Here is a 22,425-nt window from a genome sequence, read left to right as displayed (position 1 = left end):
CGCCCGCTGGTCATACCGGCCTTGAGGCGGTGGTCAGACCGGCTGTGACCCTGCGATCAGACTGGCTGCCCTGGCCGATCAGACCGGCACTTGGGCCGCGGTCACACCGGCCCTTGTCAGGCCGAACTCAGTGCAATCAGTGAATAGCAAGAGTTGTAATGTGAAATGTGAGCACAAGTCTAGATGCAAATGACCTAATGTGGCAATTAAAATCATCTCTTTGCTAGGTCATTACCCCTCTTAATAGTACGGTGAAGCTAAAATTAAACTAGCAAATTCGATCGCCCTACACCTCGATCAATTTAAATATAAAGCACTAGTTTACCATCTTCTCATCCTTCGCTTTGCGCCGTCAATTTTAATCCATCAATGATCATCCATGTGCACACAATAAATGGAACTAACTCAAATAAATATCTCAAAGACAACGGTTAGTCCATAATTAGTGCTTGTCATTAATTACCAAAAATTAACAACGGGGGCCTAGATGCTTCAAACGTAGGGGAGATCTCGACGACAGGTTGGGAAGGGAGAGCAGCTGGTAGCACTCTGCTGTTTTGTGGGAGCAGAAGAGGAACACAAGGATTTACGCATGTTTTTTCACGGTGGTGAGACATGGGGCGATCAAGAGAGATGGGGTGGATCATGGGATGAATCTCAGTTGCTGGATCTAAAGTGGAAGATCCTGAGAAGGATGTCAGTGTTTGAAGGGAGAATCACCATCATTATTACGATCTTTTAGAGCAAGGTCAATAAGAGAGCCAACTGTTAGCTGCACTGGCTTGCTATGTCATCTATAGTCATCTATAGTAAGCACTATAGCTAGTCTATTCAATAGAGGTACTGTATCACAAATATTATTTTACTATTTTAATGGGATCCACTATCTTCTCCCATTCCTTCTCTTTCTTCCTCCCACCTCTTCTCTTTCGTTCTTCCTTGTCTTCTTTGCCTTCGGCGGTTGCTAGCTCAAGAGACAGTGATGTCGCCGGCGGTTGCTAGCTCAAGAGACGGTGATGACGGGGGTTGGCATGACATGATGGACGTGAGCAACGATATAGTAGTGTACGGAAGTGACAAGAGTGGTTGAAGTGGACGAGGACAAGGATGACGACAACAGCGGCAAAATGAGGGCGATGGCCTGTGGGACGCAACGGTGATGACTAGGGGCAACCCCTCGTCCTCGAGCCAATCGTGCAGCCGAGCGACTAGAGTGGCTAATTTGTCGCTCGCCCATGTTCTATATATCATATCTATTATTTATTATTATAGCTGCTCTTATAGTAGTTTTTACTTTCTCCGTTTTATATTATAAGACTTTCTAACATTGTCCATATTCATATATATGTTAATGAATCTATGCATATATGTGTGTCTAGATTTATTAACACCTATATAAATATGGATAGTGCTCAAAAGTGTTATAACTGAAACGGAGGTAGTATTATTTTAGAAACCTGAAATGAATGGCAAATCTTTCAGTGTACTTTTTTTCCCCCGAAACTGTTGATGATTGCCAGAATATCACCGCGCGAGATAGGAGTAGGTGTGAGTGTGACCGTGTGGGGGTGTGACGAGCGTGAATGAATGAATGAATGATTTCTTCCACCACCTAACCCCCACCGTCTCTCCCCCCAATCTCACAAACCCTAGCCCCCATGTCATCGCCGCCGCCGCCGACGGAAATGGCGGAGGGCGAGGTCGAGAGCCGCGACTGGGCGGAGATGCCGTCGGACGCGCTCGCGGCGGTGTTCGGGAAGCTGGACGTGACCGACCTCCTGGTCGGGGCCGGGGTGGTGTGCCGCGCGTGGCGCCGGCTCGCGGCGACCGACCCCACGCTGTGGCGCCGCGTGGATATGAGCCACCAGGGAGACATCATGGAGGTCGACGAGGCGGTGGCCATGGCGCGCGCCGCGGTGGACCGCGCCGCCGGCACCATGGAGGCCTTCTGGGCTGACTCCTTCGTCACCGACGGCCTCCTCCTCTACATCTCCGAGAGGTGGCAGCAGCATTTCCCCCTCCCCATTGCATTTCTGCTTCTTGCATGTTGAATAGGACGGACGCATTAATTTACCTCTCATGCTGTGTTGTACTGTTTTGTGCGATCTTAGCCAATCTAGATGAACTCTGTACACAGTTTTATTTAACGTCTCTGTTTGTGAAAATTAAGATCTCAGTAAGTTGGATTGGTAGGAGAATGTTGACCTGTTATTTACATTTACTAGAGTGCGTTTGATGTTAAATATCCCTTTTCTAGTTAGACCCTTCTCTTATTAATTTCCATCATGGAACCACACTGTTCTTTAAATTCACTGTGTTTGTTTGGAATTTTCAATCATGTTTCTCTATTTGAACGTGAACTTTTGTTCATGTCGCCTTTAATGTGTTTGTTCTAAGTAATTCCTGATGGAAATGAGCAAGTTGTACTAACCTTCCCAAAAACTCTAGAAATGGCTGGTAGTTATTCATATAGAAGAAGGATCAAATAAACATGCTGAGGCTTGGGAGTCTGAACTGATCCAATAGTACTGTAGGTCATCTAAAAAAATATTTTTCGCATATGAAATAAATCAATCAGAGCTTAATGTTATTTTAGTGATAATCCAGTTCTTGTACCAGAAAATTGCTTATGTCTGTAGTCCTATTCCTGCACCTATCTTGCCTCCATAGAGCAAGATATTGTTTAGTTCCTAGCTTTGGACAAACTTATAGGAAACTGCATTGAACTCCTTATGAATTCCTAAATCATACTGACATGATGCACTTTCATTTGTACCAAACATATTCCCTTATACAGTTAGACATCCCTATAACATAGCATCGATATGTATTTGGGGTGGCAGAGATTTGTTATAATTGAAGAAAGTCTCTTGACAGCAAAGTATGCAATACACAGCTTTGGTATTACTTTTTATGGTTATATATGCGTTAATGCTAGTTTTACAAATATAATGATTTTGGTGTACTTTGGATGACAAATTTAATATTATGTTAAAGGTTTCACTGCCTATATGGTTAAATGACATCTGTTTTTGAACGGAGGTACCATAGCATGTCCTGGAAACTTCAATCCATTCATTGATAGAAAATCACATGCTAGATGCTGGCTCTCTCCTTATGTACTACCTATTGTGCAAGACCCTTGTAAACTTTGTTAGTTGTGGTTTAATTAAGTAACACTTATTTGCCTTTTCCTGTTTATGTTCTTCACCTAAAGGCAGGTGGTCTGACAGTCAAGAACTCCAGATCATATCTCTCTTGTTCCACAGTAATATGTAGAGCGTATATAACTTGGTAACCTCCAAAACACACATCCTGTTATCGATTTACTTTAGAATTTGTAAGGGCATTTCCAAAACAACTGTATGCATTTAAGGAAGAACATTAGAGTTAGGTTGCTCATTTTTTTATCATGTTAGGATTGTTTGTAACAAGAGCCTGATGTAAATTGTTGAACTTGACGAAATGCCTAAGCCAGGCCTGCCAAAGTGTTGGTGATACCCCCATGTTTTTGGCTACTGCTTGGATGCATACCAAATTTTAGCATGCCCACTGATAGGTCTTGCCCTTGCCCTTCCTGTCAAATATTGGCTGAGATGTGTGTAGTGGAATCTTCGCCAAAATTTTGGATAAATCGAATCACTTCTCACACTTTTGCAATATCCTTTGTTCTTTACTGCATGGTGTGATTATTTGATTAGTTTTCAAAATAAATACAATCAATGAAGGACAAACAATCAGAAAAGCACAAGCATGGTTATAAAACTGGCAATATATTTCATTGATCCAGCTCCCACACTAGCGATTTTACTAAATAAAAGGGCAAACAGTATGGTTGCAATCCAAATGAACTTGTATTCCCACTATTTCGGTTATGCCTTGGTTTAAGTCATGACCAATATTAACATAGCATAGTGTAGGCTTGTTATCACTGAAGAAATTGGCCTTTTGACAGCGCAGCAACCAATACACAGTTTATCATCCAGCTTAGTATGCATGGATTATTTTGTTTCATCTGGTCATCTAGACTACTAGCTCTAGAGACATAGACTTCTTAGTTAGTAGCTGAGATTATGTTGTCTCTATGATATGGATAGTTCGTTCATTCTTCTATGTATTGTTTCTAACTTTCTATGGTTTGACATTGTGATATAATGACATCCGCATGGTATCAGCTCAGGTGATGTTAATTTTTAGAACTGTGTGTTGAAGCTAGTTAGGCATCCAGCAGGTCGTGTATACTGCTCTGATTATTATCAATGTTTCTGCACCCAGTACTTTACTTAATGGACCATTTTACTTATTTCTACCATGAATGTTCTATAAGTGACCTTTCTTATTTTGTCCACTTACATGGATATATCTATCTTTCCATGTAGAGCCTCATTGAAGAGCCTTCAACTCAGCATGTGCCTTAATGTCAGTAATGAAGGGATGGCAGAGGCAATGAAGGGCTTTCCTCGGCTTGAGGAGCTGGATATTACATTCTGTTCTTTGTATGGTGATGTATGTGCATCTGTTGGCAAAGCTTGCCCAGAGCTCAAATGCTTCAGGCTGAACGAACGTTATACTTTACAAATGGATTATGCAGCCCCTGATATCATGGATGATGACACTGAAGCATTAGGGATTGCAAGCAATATGCCCAAGCTCAGAGAGCTTCAGCTGATTGGCAACAAGCTAACTAATGATGGGCTGATGTCAATCCTTGACCATTGCCAGCACCTTGAATCCCTGGACATACGCCAGTGCTACAGCATTCAAATGGATGATGCTCTGAAATCAAAGTGTTCTAGGATAAGAGATCTTAAGCTTCCTCATGACTCGATCTCTGATTTCAAGTACCGGGCTTACATTTTCAGCAGCAGTGCCTTTTCTGGTTCTGATTTAGAGCTTGATATGTATGATGATCTGCTGGATGTGGTCACTGATGACGATGATGCTGACTTTGATGATATGGATGATTATGATGATGGGGGCTCAGATGGTGGCATGTACGATGAATTTGATATCTGATGAGAATTGCACTGTGCATGTGAAAATCGAGAGCTAGAACGGTTTGGTGCTTCTGTGTGTTGAGAATATGGAATTAGGTCTTCATATCAGCGGCAATGTTTATCACTTACAGCAGATCTCCTGGTGTTTATATTCAGTGTTCTTTTCTGGCCTCATTATCCAAGAATCTAATTGATTATATGTTGACTTTGCTACGAGTTGTAGTTTTGCAGACATGTTCTGAGTAGGATGCTTGCAAATGTGATAATATTGCATTCCTGAGAAGCAAACTTTGCGATGTGTTCATCTGGTTCCTGAATCGTTTTGATTTAAAGTTTGTTATGGTGAGTACCACTAAAAGATAACTCGTCAGAAAATGCTGATTCCATTTCCATTACAATGTCTGGTTATGGTGAGTACCACTAAACGATAACACCTTCACGGCCTAGAAGGCTTCCTTGACTTGGTACTTGGTCGATGAGGCAATTGTAACAATGAAAAAGGAGTTTGGTTTTAGACTTTCAGTGGGGAATGTTATCTAATTCCATTACAATGTTTGGTTTGGAAGAGTCTTGTTTCACTCTGCAGCCCTGTAATTCTAATGACGGCGAGCAGATAAGAAATACTATAACAAAAGAACACTAATACTACTTCCATTTCACACCGGATAGATGAGAAAATGGAGAGCTTTGCATGCGCCAGAACTGAATTGCGTCGCATTCACCTCCATGATTGGTAAGCAGGTCATCGATTTCAGATCCTATGTCATCTTTGTGCTCTAACTTCTTCGCGCTCCTCATATCATCGGGTAATGGACATTCCGCCAGGAAACTGCGAGACGTATTTATTAAGCCTAATTAATCCGTCAATAGCAAATGTTTACTGTAGGATTAAAAGATTCATCTCACAATTTACACGCAATCTGTGTAATTGGTTTTTTTTTCTTACATTTAAACATTTGATGTGATAGCGTGAAAATTTTTGTTTTGGGAACTAAACAGGGCCTAACTAAACAGCTTGCATTCCCTCTTCTTCAGCTTAAATATTGAAGGAAATGCCACACAGAACATGCTAATTGACATTGCATATTATCCTCATTTCAGCTGAAATGAACTCATATTATGTACCGTGAGACTTATCACAGTGATATCTAGAGAATAGTTATGTGGCATTGCAAAGCACCAATGACTGTAGCACATCTGATAATTTTTCTCAGGGTGAACTGTACTTTTCCCTGTAGATATTCAGTAAAAAAATATCACAAATGTCCAGTGTTTCAAACTTTCAATAAGACTCAGGAATCCGACGCTCTTATTGTAACACTAGTACAATGTATTCTTACAATTGAGCAATTAATATTCAGTTTCTTGAAGAAAGATAGTCCAGGACATTCTGAACAAGAACACACGAAATGTAAATAGGTGCAGACAAGTAATCAAAAGACTCTACATATAATCAATACATCCAACTTTCCAACACCCAATAAATGCTAGAGAAGCAGATAATCTACCATCCTAATTCTGCAGTATTAACAAAAGGACATTCATTTCTAAAAGCAGTCATTTGCAACCAGACACAAATTATGGCTCACATTGTAATTTGTCAAATGGAACTTCAAACATTAAAGAAGTGCTACAAATGCCATTCATGATTACATCACAACTACACTGAAATGGAAAATATTCAATTCCAAACATCTGAATTCAAAAGGATGATCACATGTATTGGACAAACTCATCGAAATAAATATAGCAAAAAAAAAAAAAACAACGGATATTCCATGGCTAAAGGAGAATACCCAATTCAGCAAGTACCACCTGATATCCAGCACAACCTGAACTTCTTTGCCAGAATGGCCTAAGAAGAGGCCATCGAATGGTATTAAGACCGAGGAAAAAAATGTTGTGAAAATTTTTACAACGATAGAGGCTGTCGAGGTTGGCCGTGCACCATAGCGCGCCTAGGAACTATGCACCAACAACACAAATACAAGCCCTTGAGAGGGGGAGCCTAGCACCGAACGTACCGCCGCTATGCGTGGCCAATCGTTGCTAAGCCAACAACCACACCACATGATAGAATCTCCAAAAAAAAAGACGCCTCCACGAAGGTTACGATGTCAAATACGCCGCCATCGCCGGTCCAGGAACCTAGTCATGGTTTTCACCTAGAGATTCCCGTCAAGAGAGGCGGAAGGGAAGTACCTCTACAGTGCCCCAAGGAGGTTACGGTGCTCCGCCGGCGTCACCATTGCTGGCCCAATGAAACACTAGGCTAGACTTATGCCTGGACCCCCTCAACCCTCACGCCGTGCTCTGTCGCCCGCCATCTCAGTTACCACTGTCCAACTCTACCACAGCGAACTGATGCCCTTCGTCGGCCGACTTCCAATCCTGCCCCTGATATTACCATCGCAACATCCCGTCGCTAGCGCCTTCTACAATGCACCACCCCCTGCGCGCCGGCTCATGCCTCCTCCATCCCATCGCCCACCTGCCTCATAGCCGGATCCAGCTAAGGAGAGCACGGAATGGGTGGCTTTGCCTCGGCAGCCTAAGCTTATGAATTATGTTTTGTTTTAGCACTGCAAATACCAGCTTGCTTTCCATTTGAAATTCAGAAAAAAATATTTGAAATAATATCTGAGGAAGGAGGGGAATAATCAACAGGAACATGAAAATCGTAAGTTATTAATCAGCTGCCAGAAGTGAATCATCACAGAACAGACGCATCAGGCATGCAGGCAAGAAACAGGAACAGATAAAGGTCACAACCACAGGCTGATGCCTGATTCCTCGGTACGGAGCACAAGTGCACAACCTTTATGGGTACCCGAAATCAACTCCCATCTAAAAAAACTTAATAACAACTTAAAATCTATACCAACTTCTTACTGTGAGCACGTCGTCGATTGCAGACAATCTCAAATTTTCATCACTGCCATTCATGTCTTAAATTAGACGATTAAAATCAGACACTTAAGACTCACATTGTGAATAGAAAGCTCCAAATGAAATTTCAGGTCCAAGTGCACAAAATGCCATTCCTGCAGAATTTCAGATGTACACTGACATGCCAAATTTCAGTTCCATCCTAGTTTTAATTCAAAAGGAACATAACTTGTCCTTGACAAAAGGTTCAAAACAAATGCAAAAACTGCAGGTATGCCATGGCCATCTGACTTTCAGCACAACCTGAACTTCGAAAGTATGTTTCCTTTTAACACACCAAATGTCAACTAGCTCCACATTTCAAATTCGTAATAACATTTGAAAGAATCTCTGAGAAAATACTGGAAAAGAATCAGTAGGAATGTAGCAATCATAAGTTATTAATCAACGACTCAACTGTCACAAGTATATTCACTACAACATCAGCTGTCAGAAGTAGGAAAACCTGTCGGTTGCATCATTCAGTCATTAAACAAATGCAGAGATCAGGATTTCTCTTTGTAGAATGTTAAAATGATTAGCATCACAGCAGAGGGCCAGAGCCATTCATGTCTCAAATTAGACTTATGAATCACATTATGAATTGAAATCTCAAAACTTCAATGAAGTACTCAAAATGCCATTCCTGATAGGGCACATGTACACAGACATGCCAAATATCAATTCCAACCATCTGAATTAAAAAGGACCATCTCTTGTATCTGACAAACTGTTAAGAAAAAAGTAAGAAACCACATCCATCCCTGTTAAGCACACCAGAACTGCTGAACTGTGTTTCATTTTAGCACTGCAAATCTGCAATTATACCAATCAGGCTCACATTTGAAATTCGTAAGAACATTTGAAAGAACCTATAAGAAAAGAGGAAAACACCAACATGACCGTAGCAGCCCAAATTTATTAATCAACTGTATGAGGTGAATTAGGAGAATTGTAGCCTGCATCATTCAGTCATTAGGCATATGCAGAGATGAAACTTCTCACAGTAGAATGTTAAAACGATTAGAAGCCCACCAGAGGCATCAGGCATCACATCAATGGAAAAAATAGCAACAAGGATTCATGGTACTCAAACGTATTGCGCCAAATTTAGAAGGATTACCAGAGCTGAATTAACAGAATGCTGAACCAATCTGCACAAAATTCTACCCATCCTGATGCACATGCAGTCTCTGCTATTCCTGTTGTTTGAATACGTGCATCTCATACCATTCACGAAGGCCATCGTTTTGGGGCAGGTAGAACCAAGTCCACGGCGAGGAGTTCGATGGCGGCTCTCGCGGTAGGCAGCGGACGATTCCCTGCTCGCAGCATCTGCCGGTGTCGCCGCAGGGGAACGGCCCCTGGACCTGCTGCGCCTGCGAGGTCGAGGCCCCCGCTCCGTCAATCCTCGCGGAGTCATCCAGGAAGTAGATGCTGGGAAGGCAGGGGTTCCTCATCTCGACGACCATGGAGAAGCCTCGCACGAGGAAGATCCTCCGATCTGTGAAGGCGTCCAAGGTGATTTTCTTCCAGGACAGCGGCTCCAGCTCCAGCTTGAAGACGTCAAACGCCACCGTGGCCTTCTCCGTGGAGACGAACCTGACGACCATGGCCAGATCCCCTTGGGATTCCACGAGGTAGCGGCCGAGCACCTCCCCTGGCCCCGGCATGGTCGATCGGGGATTCCTCCGGACCTCGAACTTCTTCACGGACGACATCGTGAGCTCGCCGTGTTCGTCGTCGGCCTTGGGCGTGTACACCAGCAGGTCCTCCTTGTTGTTGAGAACATAGAACCCTCCTCCGAGCGGGCCGCCATAGAAGTATTTCACGTCCTCGATCGGGTCCTTGGGTAGCATCTTCTGCCAAATCTTGAACCCCGAGTCCCACTTCAGCATCGGCGGCGCCCATTCGTTCATGTTGTTGCTCCAGAACATGAGGTTGGGTTTGCCGGACACTATGGCGGCGACCCAGTACCGGTAAGTCTGGGATGGGGAATCGGAGAGGACGAGGGTTTGGATGCGGTTGATGGCGGTGGAACCAGGGTTGTTGGTGCGGAGGTGTCTCGGGAGTAGGACGCGCTCGCCGGTGCGGAGGTTGAGCAGAGCGGGGAAACGATTCCACGGCAGAGGCTCATCATACGGGATCTCGGCGGCGGCGACCCAGCACTCGAGGAAGGTGCCGCAGAAGCGCGCGCCGCGGGCATCGTCCGGCAGGCGGGGGCTCTGGTGGTGGTGGGTGCGCTCGCAGGCGACGCAGAAGAAGGAGGTCGCGGTGGCGGACGGCATGAACAGCCACGGTTGCATAGGCGTCAGGTGCGCCGAAGCGACGCTGCGCCACCGTCTGCAGACACCGGAGAACATGGCTTTGTCAGGGAGGCAAGGGAGGTAGCGGAGGATGCCGGCGAGGCACTCTTCGGGGAGCTCCGCCCACGCCATGTTCGCGTCGGCCATGGGAGGGGGGGGGGGGGTGGGGGGGAGGAGGAGGAGTTTCTGGAAACTTTTGGATGTGATTGGGAATGGTGGGAAGATTCGTTGAGGAGATGGATTGCTGCGGTTACAGAGAGAGCAGCTCATATTTATAGGCTTCTCGTTTGAAGCCACGCGCCCACGCGGCCTCTAATCCTTTTCTTCTTGGTTTCCAAGTTATCCTGTAGTAGTTCCATAGTTATTAGGGCCGGACCGGACCGGTGGTCCGACCGGTAAAAACCGGAACCAGAGACTACAGCGGCTCGGTTCGCTTAACAGACCGTCCCTGCAATCGAACCGCTAAAAACCGGGCGAACCGGCCGGTTTTTTGTGGAACCGGTGAACCGGGCGGTTCTGTCAGGACCGGCCGGTTTTGTAATGTGACCTTCTTAGCCCCAACTTTTCTGGCATTACTCAAGTGAGGGGTGGGTAAAATCGTAAAATTTTAGTTTTGGGGTTCCTCTCCTATCCCGCACGCACATTATCGATCCCCAAATCCAATGCATCGGCGGCGGCGCCGGGCTGGAGAAGGCGGCGACGGCGGCGCAGCCGTAGCGTGCCAGCGTGTAGGAGCCTGGGAGGCGGCGACATCATAGGCTTGCATGTCGCAGCATTGCAGCCGTGCAGCGGCGGCGGCGCGGAAGCTAGCAGTGGCGGCGGCGGCGCGTGAAGCTAGGAGCGACGGCGGCGTGCGGCGCGGAAGTTAGCAGCAGCGGCGCCTAAGCTAGCAGTGGCACGCGAAGGTCGGAGCGGCGGCGACGCCGGATTGCAGAAGGCGGCGACGGCAAGCTCCAGATCCGGTGGCTGCTTCTCTGCTCCTGATCTTCTGGTGTGCCATGGCAGATGGTAGTATGGTACGTACTCTTTCTTACTATTGCAAGCTGCTATTTTAGTTGTGCTTTATTGTTTGACACTAAAAATTTACAGCTTGATAGTTTTCCTTGTAGTTTCATACTTAAAAAAAATCAGATTTACTGTAATATTGTTAGATGTTAGAGCCTTAGAGGTGCTTATCGTTGATTTGTTTCCACACACAGCAATGTATCAAAGAGAGGAAGAAAAAGAGGTACTGCTACACCTACTATTGGCACTTTCTTTTATGCATGTGTGAGTGTGATGTTGGTGAAATTGCTTTGTGAGGCTTGCATTTTTGATATTTTAGTATTTGATATAGTATATATGTATTATGTTGGTAACTTTGTCACCGGTTCGATTTGACCGGTTCAAAACAATCGAACCGGCGGTTCAACCGGTTCATAACGGTTGGACCAATGAACCAGTGAACCGACGCTCTCGCCGGTTCAATTACCGGTCCGGTCCTAATAACTATGAGTAGTTCTGTATTTCCATTGTTCTACACTGATCTCCAGACATTCCTCTGCTACAGTATCTGTTTGTTCTGCATTTTAGTTTGTTAGAAGATTATCTTTGTTTATACTGCAGTGCTTTCACTGCTTTCCTTATTCAAAGTAAACAATTCTTCTGTTTTGTTCTTTCACAAAATTTACAATGCTCTACGATGGACTGTTGCCCCACATTCCTTTCACTGGTTTGGAAGATTCAGAACAGGAATGGTCCTTCAATCTTTAGTAAATTTCAATAGGCACATGTCACTGCCACCATTTTCATTTCCCTTCTGTTGATTCAAGTAACTAAACTGCTTTCGTTTCCCACTTCTTCAGTGCAAAAATTGAAGAATAAGATAATTGTTAATGGATAAAAAACTTGCCACATATTCCAATTATACTTATTTCATTTCAGCTGAAATTAATGAGCTCACATAAACTTGCCACGGTATTATCCAGAGAATGTCACGACACCCTGTCAATGTAGCTCACCGAACAATATTGCTCCGAACCGGTTTTACTTTTCCCTATCGATATTTGGTCAGATATGTAGCCGGAGTGCCCAATGTTACGATATGATCAATAAACACCTGTTTTGTGCAGTCACAAAGAAAAGACCCATTTTTGTGGAGTGTTCTGAGGTCATACTATCTGCAGTTCTGCAGTTACTAAAATGCTCACAGTTTTAATCTTAAGCAGGCTGCAATTCTTAAGCATAGTTGAAAAGCTAATAAGGAAAATGATAGGGAAATAATTCTAATTTGCCTTCAGTTGTTACTCAATCAAGGGTCATACAAGTTAACGTGCCAGTATAATTCTAATTTGCAATCATACAGGATATCAACTTCTTCCTGTCGATGGTGGCATGTCCTCAAATTCAGGCAACTCAGTGCTTCACCAAGCAGCAACAGCCAGGTTCTACATTTCCTTTGTTCTACACTGACCAAATTAAACATTTGCAGCCAGGTTCACATACATCCCTGTTCAGCACACCAGGACTGCTGAATTATGTTTCATTTTAGCACAGCAATTACAAACCAGGTTCGCATTTGAAATTCGTAAGAACATTTGAAAGAACCTATAAGAAATGAGGAAAACTCCAACATGACTGTAGCAGCCCGAATTTAATAATCAACTGTATGAAGTGAATTAGGAGAATTGTAGCCTGTATCATTCAGTCATTAGACAAATGCGGAGATCAAAATTTCACACAGCAGAATGTTAAAATGATTAACAGCACAGCAAAGGCATCAAGCATCATATCAATGGAAGAAATAATAACAGAGATCACAACCTTCATGTGTTAGGAAAAATCAGAACTGCAACTCTGCAAGTCTAAAATATTGGCATCATCGATATCAAATCTTTCATGCATCTCATGTTATAGTAACAAGGATTCATGGCTCAATCCTTACTCAAACGTGTTGCCAAATTTAGAAGGACTACAGGAGCAGAATTAACAGAATGCTGAACAATATGCACAAAATTCTACCCATCCTGATGCACATGCAGTCTCACCTGTTCCAGTTGTTTGATTGCTTGCGTCTTAAACCATTCAAGAAAGGCGACGTATGGGGGCAGATAGAACCAAGTCCACGGCGAGGGGTCTGATGGCGGCTCTCGCGGCAGGCAGCGGACGATGCCCTGTTCGCAGCATCTGCCGATGTCGCCGCAGGGGAACGGCCCCTGGACCTGCTGCGCCTGCGAGGTCGAGCTTCCTGCGCCGTTGAACCTCGCGGAGTCATCCAGGAAGTAGATGTTGGGAGGGCACTGGCTGGATTTCCTCATCTCGACGGCGAAGGAGCAGCCTCGCCCGAGGAAGATCGTCTGGTCTGCGAGGGTGTCCAAGGTGAGTTTCTTCCAGGACGGCGGCTTCAGCTCCAGCTTGAAGACGTCGAACGCCACCGTGGCCTTCTCCGTGGAGACGAACCTGACGACCATGAGCAGATGCCCGCGGGAAGACAGCACGAGGTAGCGGGCGAGCACCTCCCCTGGCTCCGGCATGGTGGGCCGGGGATTTCTGCGGAGCTGGTACTTGTTCACGGATGACATCGTGAGCTCGCCGTGCCTGTCGTTGGCCTTGGGGGCGTACACCAGGAGGTCCTCCTTGTTGTTGAGGACATAGAATCCCCCACCGAGCGGGCCGAAGAAGATGTATTTGGCGTCCTCGATTGGGTCCTTGGATAGCTGCTTCTGCCACATTTTGAACCCCGAGTCCCACTTGAGCATCGGCGGCACCCAATCGCTCATGCCGGGGCGCCAGAACATGATGTTGGGCTTGCCGGAAACTATGGCGGCGGCGTAGTACGGGTGAGCCTGACATGGGTTATAGGAGAGGATGACGGCTTGGATGTGGTTGATGAAGGTGGTATCAGGGTTGTTGTTGCGGAGGGATCTCGGGAGGAGGACGCGCTCGCCGGTGCAGAGGTTGAGCAGAGCGGGGGCAAGATTCCCCGGGACAGAGCGGTCATCATGCGGAATCTCGGCGGCGGCGACCCAACCTTCAAGGTGGGCGCCGCAGAAGCGCGCGCCACGGGCGTTGTCCGGTAGGCGGGGCCCCTGGTGGGTGCGCTCGCAGGCGACGCAGAAGGAGGTCGCGTTGGTGGACGGCATGAACAGCCACGGTTGCATAGGCGGCAGATGCCGCATAGCGATGGTGCGCCACCGTGTGCAGACACCGGAGAACATGGAGTGGTCAGAGAGGCAAAGGAAGTGGTGGAGGATGCCGGCGAGGCACTCTTCGGGGAGCTCCGCCCACGCCATGTTTGCGTCGGCCATGGGAGGGGGAGGAGGAGGAGGATGAGTTTCTGGAAACTTTTGATGGGATTGGGAATGGTGGGAAGAAGAAGAGGGCAAGTGGGAAGATTCGTTGCGGAGGGGATTGCTGCGGTTTTATAGGCTTCTCGTCTGAAGCCACGCGGCCTCTAATCCTTTTCTTCTTGGTTTCCAAGTTCTCCTATTGTTCTGCATTTCCATTGTTCTATACTGATCTCCAGACATTACTATGTTACAGTATCTGCTTGTTCTGCATTCATTTCAGTTTATTGTAGAAGATTATCTTTGTTTATACTGCAGTGCTTTCCGTATTAAAAGTAAAAAAAAAACTTCAGTTATGTTCTTTCACAAAATTTACACAGCTCTAAGAGGGGCTGCTGCCCCCACATTCCTACTGATTTGGAAGATTCAGAACATGAAATGTCCCTTCAATCTATAGTTAATTTCACTAGGCAGACATCACTGTCACCATTTTCATTTCCGTTCTGCTGATTCAAGTAACTAAACTGCTTTCATTTCCCACTTCAGTGCAAAAATTGAAGAATATGATATTCGTTCCTGGGCAATGCATGCTGTAATCATTTCATTTTCAGCTGAGATTAATGAACTCACGTACTCCTATTGTATGTAAAAACTTGCCACAGTATTATCCAGAAAATGCCAGCTAAAATTAATGTAACTCCGTAGCCTTGTGATTGAAGTACTGAACCATTAACTTTCTTCAGTTGCTGAAGTTTAGGGATGGCAGGCAAGAGGTAGAAGTCCTATGTGCAGTCACAAGCAACTGAAGTTCAGACAAGCAACCAAAAACCTGTCATCAACAATTGGTCAATAAACACCTCTTTTGTGCAGTCACTAAGAACATCATAGACACCCTTTTCTGCGGGGTTCTGAAGTCATACAATCTGCAGTTACTGAAATGCTCACAGATTTAGTCTTAAGCAGGCTACACTCACGGTAATGCTATAACTTAATGCGGAGGGGGGAAAACGGACAAGGACCTCACCGAAAAACAAAGGCAACCGGAGAGGGAGAGGTGGCGACGACGATCCGGCAGCAACATACGGTGACGACGATGATGCTAGACAAAACAAGATTTAGATTAGATTAAATCATAGGGAAAAACCTTAGCGGTGAACCGTACCGGCGAGATGGATAGGAGGGAGGTGAGCTCACCGGTGAGACGGTGGCAGTGACGGCTAAGGCGGCAACGCATGGGAGAGGAGGAGGCGGTGGCTAGGGTTTTGGCGGATGTGAAAAATAGAAAAATGGAGGGGGGGGTATGTTACTTATATAGGTGGTGGGATTAACCTAGGGTGGGGCTGGTGGCGGCGCGCACGATGGAGAGGGAGGGGAGGCGGCTCGGCCGACAGGGGAGAGGGGGAGGGCACGCGGCTATGGCAGGGGGAGGCAAAGCGAATAGGATACGGTACCTAGTTAGGAAATGTCACGCCCGGAATTTCTATCCAAAATTCCAAACGCTTACATGTGCGTAAACCCTCGTCCAGGAATCAGCCGAGGCACACAATAACAAATTGATAATAGAGTACAATTATTACTCTAATTAATAAGCAAATATAAAGTCATTACAGAGGTAGATAGTTCCTCTTAAACAATAAAAGATCTAAGCAGCGGAAAATAAGATAAACGGCGCAGACGACTCCATCCCACAAGCAGCTTGACCCGGGCTACGCCTAATCCTCCACACCTTCGGCATCAATATAGAACTCCTCCTCTGATGAATGATTGCAAGGTGAGTATATGACATATTCAACAAGCCACGCAGCAAATATGCAAATGCAAGGGATAACAAAGGATGGCATAATATAGTCTCATTTGCATAAACATCATTTAATAAATACTTCAGAATTTAATAAAACAGTAAAGTATTTAATTAAACAATATCAATCCAACGCTATACAACATACCCGTTGCATAGGCCCAACCATTCCGAACAACCATTCCCGGCTGCACAGTTCTATCTCCAAACCAGGGATATACCATTCCAAACCAGGAGCTAAACAAGTCATTACCAATTACAACATCATTTATTATAGTGAGAGGTATGAGACTAATCACGAAAGACATTGTTAGACCTGCCCATAACCGCGGACACGGCTATTCGAATAGTTTTACTCTGGCCAGAGGTGTACCACTGTACCCACAAGACACAACCTCAATATCATGTCAACCATGCGTCGCGATACTTAGCAAGTACCCGAATAGAGATTGTGACAATACCCTTCGCATAACACAATTCAAAGCAGTGCACCGTTCCTGGATCATAATCACCCCCTTATAAACAAGGCATGGACTCCCTAGCGACCCCCGTGGGCTTATCTCCGCCACTTCACAGTTTGGTGCTCTACAATGAACCACACTATACAAAAGGTAAAGCCGTTGCCCACGCTGGCTTGTGGTTGGCACGGTTAATGTTTCACAACCGAAAATCGTGAACCGGTCCTTAATTGTCATGAGCACGACCATCAAAACCATGTGCTCACAACCCACCATTATCAAGTTTTAGTTGACATATTAATTAATTAACCAATCACGATTAACCATCGTGAGCTATCATTAAGCCATCATTAAATAATAGTGAATCATAAGTTATCCCATTTATATGAGCTAGTGTCTCTAAGCACGGCTAAGCATCCTAAGCACTTTAGCTAAAACCATATAATGTTCTAGCTAATCCAATTATTAACCAAACGACAAAGAATAGGTAATCAATAACAAAAAGGCTACAACAAGGCAATAGGTTATTCCCACCCGATGACATTGAAAAATAAATGCAATAGTTGAATAGAAAGAATAGCTTTAAACGGGATCAACATGCTCAAAGGGTGGTTTGGTATCTGTGTGACTTGCCTTGCTGGCCTTGGAACTCTTCAAAATCTTCTCCTGCAAATTCGGACTCTCCGGGAACGTCGGAATCTAAGCAGAAAAGAGCAAAATCACCAAAACAGTACATAAACAATCATAAACAGTACATGTGGATATTTTTAACATGTAGATCTCAATTTTAGAAAAATTTAGAGACTTGAACCAACTAAATCCGAGCTAAGATGAATTAGTTATGAATTTTTAAAGATTAAATCGGATTAAATCATTTATATAGATTTTAATTGAATTATGACGCAATAAAGAATTATTTTTGAAAAGGAAAAATGATTTATTGCGTCAGCGGCTCGGGTTTACGGTGGACCGGGTGCACGGAGACCGTCTACGGAACGGACGGCCGAGATCTAATCTTAACAAAACGGACGGCCGAGATCGATTCGATCCACCGCGGGTCTACGGATGACGCGACGCTGACGTCAGCGATGACGTCATCACCGGCGGCGGCTCGGCACCTCGTACTCGCCGGCGAACGACGGCGCGATGGCACAAACGGAGGGCATCTACGCGTAGAGGGTGACGCGGTGAACTCACCGAGTGCTTGGACGACGGCGGACGGCAACGGACGGCGACGGCGACGAGGTCAAAGCGGCGGCGGTGTTCAGGTCGACGACGACGGCGGTGCTCCGGCGATCTTCAGCGGAAACGGAGGGTGGGACGAGGACGGCGACGACTTGGCGATCCCGACGGCGGCCTTCTCGAGCGACGACGACGACCGGAGCGGCGGCGACGCACGGCTGAACCCGCGGCGGCGACGGCGGCGCACGGGATAACGCGGAGGCAGCGCTACAAGCGGCGGCGAGCTGAGGCGAGGGTGGTGGCGGATAAAGGAGGTCCCGGGGGTCCTTTTATAGGGGCTAGGGGGCGGCGACGGAGGCCCACGGCGGCCGGCGGCGACGATGGAAAGCTTAGGGTTAGAGGAGAGAGATCGATCTGAATCGAACTCGAATCCTACGATTTCCAAACGAAATTAGCTGAAGTTTCTATAGGAGAAAAGATAGAGGAGATCAAGGGGATCATTTCCCCTCTACCAATTTGACCAGATCGGGAAAGGGGCAACGAAATTTGGAAGGGGGCGGCGGCGGCTTGCGCGGCTAGGGTGCAGCTGCGGCGGCGCGAGGTGGACGACGATCGTCAGCGGGAGAGAGAGAGGCGAGCGGCGGCTCGGCTCGGCAGGCTGACTGGCCCGGGGCGCGCTTGGGCCGGGGAGAGAGAGAGAGGTTTTGGGCCGACTTTCGGCCCAAAGCCAAAAGAGGACTTTTAAAACCTTTTTCTTTTTAAATTACTAGAAAAAATTCCCGTGCGTTGCAACGGGTAAAGATGTTTTTTTAGTCTTATATTAAGATATGATCAATAAATTAAAATATTGGGATCGCTATACAATATAATTGAAAAAGTTAATGAAAATCCTAACATTGGGATCGCCGTAGATTATAATTAAGAAAGTTAATGAAAATCTTTCCTGGGTTTTGGGCCGAAAGCCTTCCTTCCATTTTTGCCCTAGTGCAGTCCGCTCCCTCCCTCCGTTTGGCCTGCTTCCCTTCGACCCAGCCACAAGTGGAGCCGTAAGCCCAAATTCCTCCCGAAGTCCCGTACGCGTAAGCCCAACTCCCTCTCGAAGATAGTCCCTTCCTCCGTTTGGCCTGCTTCCCTTCGACCCAGCCACAAGTGGAGCCGTAAGCCCAACTCCCTCCCAAAGTCCTGTACGCGTAAGCCCAACTCCCTCTAGAAGATAATCCCGTGCCCGTATGGTTGCCGGAGCAAATCTCCCCATCAAATCCGGGTGAATCTTTCTCAATCACCCAAAATTCCTTGAGGGTTATCGATCCACTTGATCTTCTCTTCCCGTTTTTTTTTCCAAAATCAGAGCGTAAAAACTCAGGATAAAAATGACCTGGAAAGATTGCCGTCATCATCCAATATTGGTTGAGGGTTTTCGATCCAGATTGCCGTCATCATCCAATATTGGTTGAGGGTTTTCGATCCACTCGATCTCATCTTTTCGTTTTTTCCAAAACATAAAACTCAGGATAAAACGACCAACGAAGACCGCTGTCATCATTGGCAACTCTTAAATGGAGATTAAATCCGATGAATTACAGACGAATCAAAAGAGAAAATCATCGAGAAAATGATGGGAGAGGAGTAGCGAATTCATTTTTACAATAAAATTGGAGGAAACGCACGATCAATATGACGGCGGAACGGCGCCAGGGTTCAACTCGGGAGGCGTATAGATAAAACAAATCGGATTAAAATACCGGATGAGAAAAACCAAAAGTGCACGGGAGGCGCGCGGTGAACAGATCGGATTAAAAAACCGGACGAGAAAAACCAAGAGCCTTAGCGCGTGCGAAAAAATAAACTCTTTCACGTGCAAAAAAAATTGGAAAAAAAATACCGGTGTCAACAAAAACCAAACGGACTTTTTTTTACTGGTCAGAACGTTTTTTTCCTTTTTTTGGGGGAGTAGGATAATTTTTTTATGACGTTGTTTTTTTTACGGACGGCTTTTTTTTATCGCTTTTTGAGTCGGACTTTTTTTTTTACCTTTTTGAGTCGGGCTTTTATTTTTCTTTTTTACAGACAACAAAAATTGCTGGTTCTTTTTAAGGAGTAGAGATAGAGATTAAAACTGAAACATAATATTAAAACGTACCAAAGTATCGGCAAAAACATCTTCAATATTTATAATAGTAGAAATTCATGAAATGCAATTCCATTTATTAAAAATACTTCCTTGGCTCAAATAAATCCCAGAAAAATCTAGGAACTATAGAATCAAGTAATCCCAGAAAAAACTAGGAACTATAGAATCAAGTGAAGTATTTAATAAAATTTTATCTAGCCCACTTTTATATTGGAATTTATTATTTAAAATTAGATCTTTTCTTCTAGGCTTTTAAAATCATTTCTAATAATTACATTTAAACAACAATTTATAAATTTAGGATTTTCAGGGTGTGACAGGAAAGGAGAGGGGGAAATTCACGGTGCTAATTTGGGAAAGGAAAAGGAGGCAGAAAAAGAATAATAATAGGACTTGGCTTGCGAATACAAAGCGAAACCAAGGCGACAAAAGGTCGGCGGATACGGTGAACCGCGGACGGGGAGTGAACCGGGAACGGTTCACGACTAAAGCAGGGAGAGGAAAGAATTATTACTTTAAATCCTAACATTTTAAATTAACAAAGTTATTTCCACTACTCTGAAAACTCCGGTGAAAGTCCTGTTAATAGTTTAAAGCAAATAGAATTAGAAAAAAAATTCTCCCTGACAAATCCGATTATTGGTTAAACATAATGTTTTCTATAGATAATTTATTGATGGATTAAAACTACGGAAAGAGGAAACTCCGGGTGTGACAACAATGAAGGCATTTGTTTTGGCCAGCCAATAGTCGTCGTCCTGCCGAAACGTACGTTAATAAAATATTAATAATACCTATCTATTTGTTTTGGTATGACAAACGGAGTCGGAAACAAAGAGCAAATACTAATTAGATAATCAGATAGATTATTATTATTTGATTGGATTATTTCTACAACTCTATTTTAGAATATATCTTTCTATATCTGTCAAGAAAGATCTCAACCGTTATAATTTGGACCCACTATATTCTAACGGTGTGTATTTTTTTTTCCTTTTTTTCTGATTAATGTGGAAATTTCTAGCCTCCACAGCAAACGTGGTGCCTTCTTTCAAAGCTACTTGGCAAACCTAATAGCTTTAGAGAAAATCACAGGATACCAAACCCATCACAGGCGGTCCACTATAGCCATATCTTAACTTCTTAAAAAATCAGTAACTTTCCAATCGTCACAAAATATTTGACTGTCAAGTCCGACCGAGCGGACCCCGTCTTTGAATTGACGGTCCTTAAATCATAATATCCGACCGTCAATGCCTGCATATAATAAAATAAAATATGGTATCAAACTTAGTGGTAGGGATTATTATTAATCATTTCCACTAGTGTTGGTCAAATGTGTGTATGAAAGTATTTTACGGATGAAAACAGCCCATCATGCGAAAAAATACACCTCCGGACAATCAGGATGCGTTTTGCACGTATTGGAGGCCCCAAAAGTCAATAAAAACCACCTAGGATTGAGCCCAACCATAGTACATGTTGTTGGGGGCCCATTAAGCAGTCTACCATCCAAAGGGGAGGCCGGGAGGCGGCCTAAAAGTTTGACCGAACTCCAGGTTCGGCCGAACCCATTCTGATTCTGTTGATCGCCATTTTCCACATGTACGTTCATGATTACTCCTCAATGATGGTTGGAGGGCTTTTAGGACATTTCCCATGGCTGTAACCGTCATATGGAGCCTATAAAAGGAGGAGCTCATCTCACTTCCAAAACATACAACTTTAAGATGAATTACAAAAGCCTTTATTGTATCTTTTGTACATTAGAAAATAGGTAGAGAGTGAGGGGAAGCTCTGGAGGAGTGCCCGGAAATTTGGCGCTCTCTCCGACTTCTTCCTCAGCGAGTGTAGCTTTCTAGGAGAAATTCTGGAGGAGTACTGGAGCTATCGGTACACTCTGCTCCGAGTTCGGAGAATCTTCTTCTATAAAGTAAGCATTTGGGATCCTTTCTTATGTTATTTAATTACTATTGGTATTTCTTAACCTCACAGATAAAATCCGCAAGTGTACGGAGAATACCGATGTAGCACTTCACCCGGGAGTATTCCAAGGTATCTGTCAGGGTTGCGGGTCAGACATACCCTCTACCCTTCGATATAAGTTACGTATCGACATGGCATACCCACGCGTACGCGGATATTTCCTTTATGATCTAAGGAAACTTTTCACGAAATCAATAGATGGGAAGAGTCCTTCTCAGACAGAACTGGGTTACCTACGTATCGTATTGGTCTGGTATGTTCGAGTCCTACTCGGAGAGACCCAAACTCGCGATATAAAAGGGACCCCCCCGGGGAGGGCATGGATCATCGAATCTCAGAGCCAACACAACCCACACAGCCTACGAAGCCGGAGC

General features: G+C 44.8%; 3 protein-coding genes across 3 annotated transcripts; 1 reads left to right on the top strand and 2 right to left on the bottom strand.

Moving 5' to 3' along the window:
• Positions 1–1,560: 1,560 nt before the first annotated feature.
• Positions 1,561–5,990, top strand: LOC127764506 (putative F-box/LRR-repeat protein 23). The gene is made up of 2 exons (XM_052289389.1): positions 1,561–1,999; positions 4,380–5,990. The coding sequence occupies exons 1-2, from the start codon at positions 1,659–1,661 to the stop codon at positions 5,014–5,016; spliced, it is 978 nt and encodes a 325-aa protein (XP_052145349.1). The 5' UTR covers positions 1,561–1,658; the 3' UTR covers positions 5,017–5,990.
• Positions 5,991–8,955: 2,965 nt separating this feature from the next.
• On the bottom strand, positions 8,956–10,378 carry LOC127764587 (uncharacterized). Its single transcript, XM_052289484.1, has one exon. It carries the CDS (start codon positions 10,376–10,378, stop codon positions 9,122–9,124), a length of 1,257 nt encoding a protein of 418 aa, XP_052145444.1. The 3' UTR covers positions 8,956–9,121.
• A 2,794-nt stretch (positions 10,379–13,172) lies between these two features.
• On the bottom strand, positions 13,173–14,729 carry LOC127762511 (uncharacterized). Its single transcript, XM_052287024.1, has 2 exons — positions 13,258–14,729; positions 13,173–13,181 (listed from the first exon to the last, which is right to left on the bottom strand). Exons 1-2 carry the CDS (start codon positions 14,515–14,517, stop codon positions 13,173–13,175), a joined length of 1,269 nt encoding a protein of 422 aa, XP_052142984.1. The 5' UTR covers positions 14,518–14,729.
• Between the last annotated feature and the right edge of the window lie 7,696 nt (positions 14,730–22,425).

Source organism: Oryza glaberrima, chromosome 2 (genome assembly GCF_000147395.1).
Source record: "Oryza glaberrima chromosome 2, OglaRS2, whole genome shotgun sequence".
Taxonomy (NCBI): domain Eukaryota; kingdom Viridiplantae; phylum Streptophyta; class Magnoliopsida; order Poales; family Poaceae; genus Oryza; species Oryza glaberrima.
Note: the sequence above shows the minus strand (reverse complement) of the source record. Positions and strands in the feature narration are given on the sequence as shown.

Bases quoted from the DNA above. Each gene is read 5' to 3' on its own strand.
- LOC127764506 (XM_052289389.1), top strand. From the start codon at position 1,659: ATGTCATCGCCGCCGCCGCCGACGGAAATGGCGGAGGGCGAGGTCGAG. The intron at 2,000-4,379 runs GTGGCAGCAGCA...CTTTCCATGTAG, and splicing joins CTCCTCTACATCTCCGAGAG to AGCCTCATTGAAGAGCCTTC.
- LOC127764587 (XM_052289484.1), bottom strand. From the start codon at position 10,378: ATGGCCGACGCGAACATGGCGTGGGCGGAGCTCCCCGAAGAGTGCCTC.
- LOC127762511 (XM_052287024.1), bottom strand. From the start codon at position 14,517: ATGGCCGACGCAAACATGGCGTGGGCGGAGCTCCCCGAAGAGTGCCTC.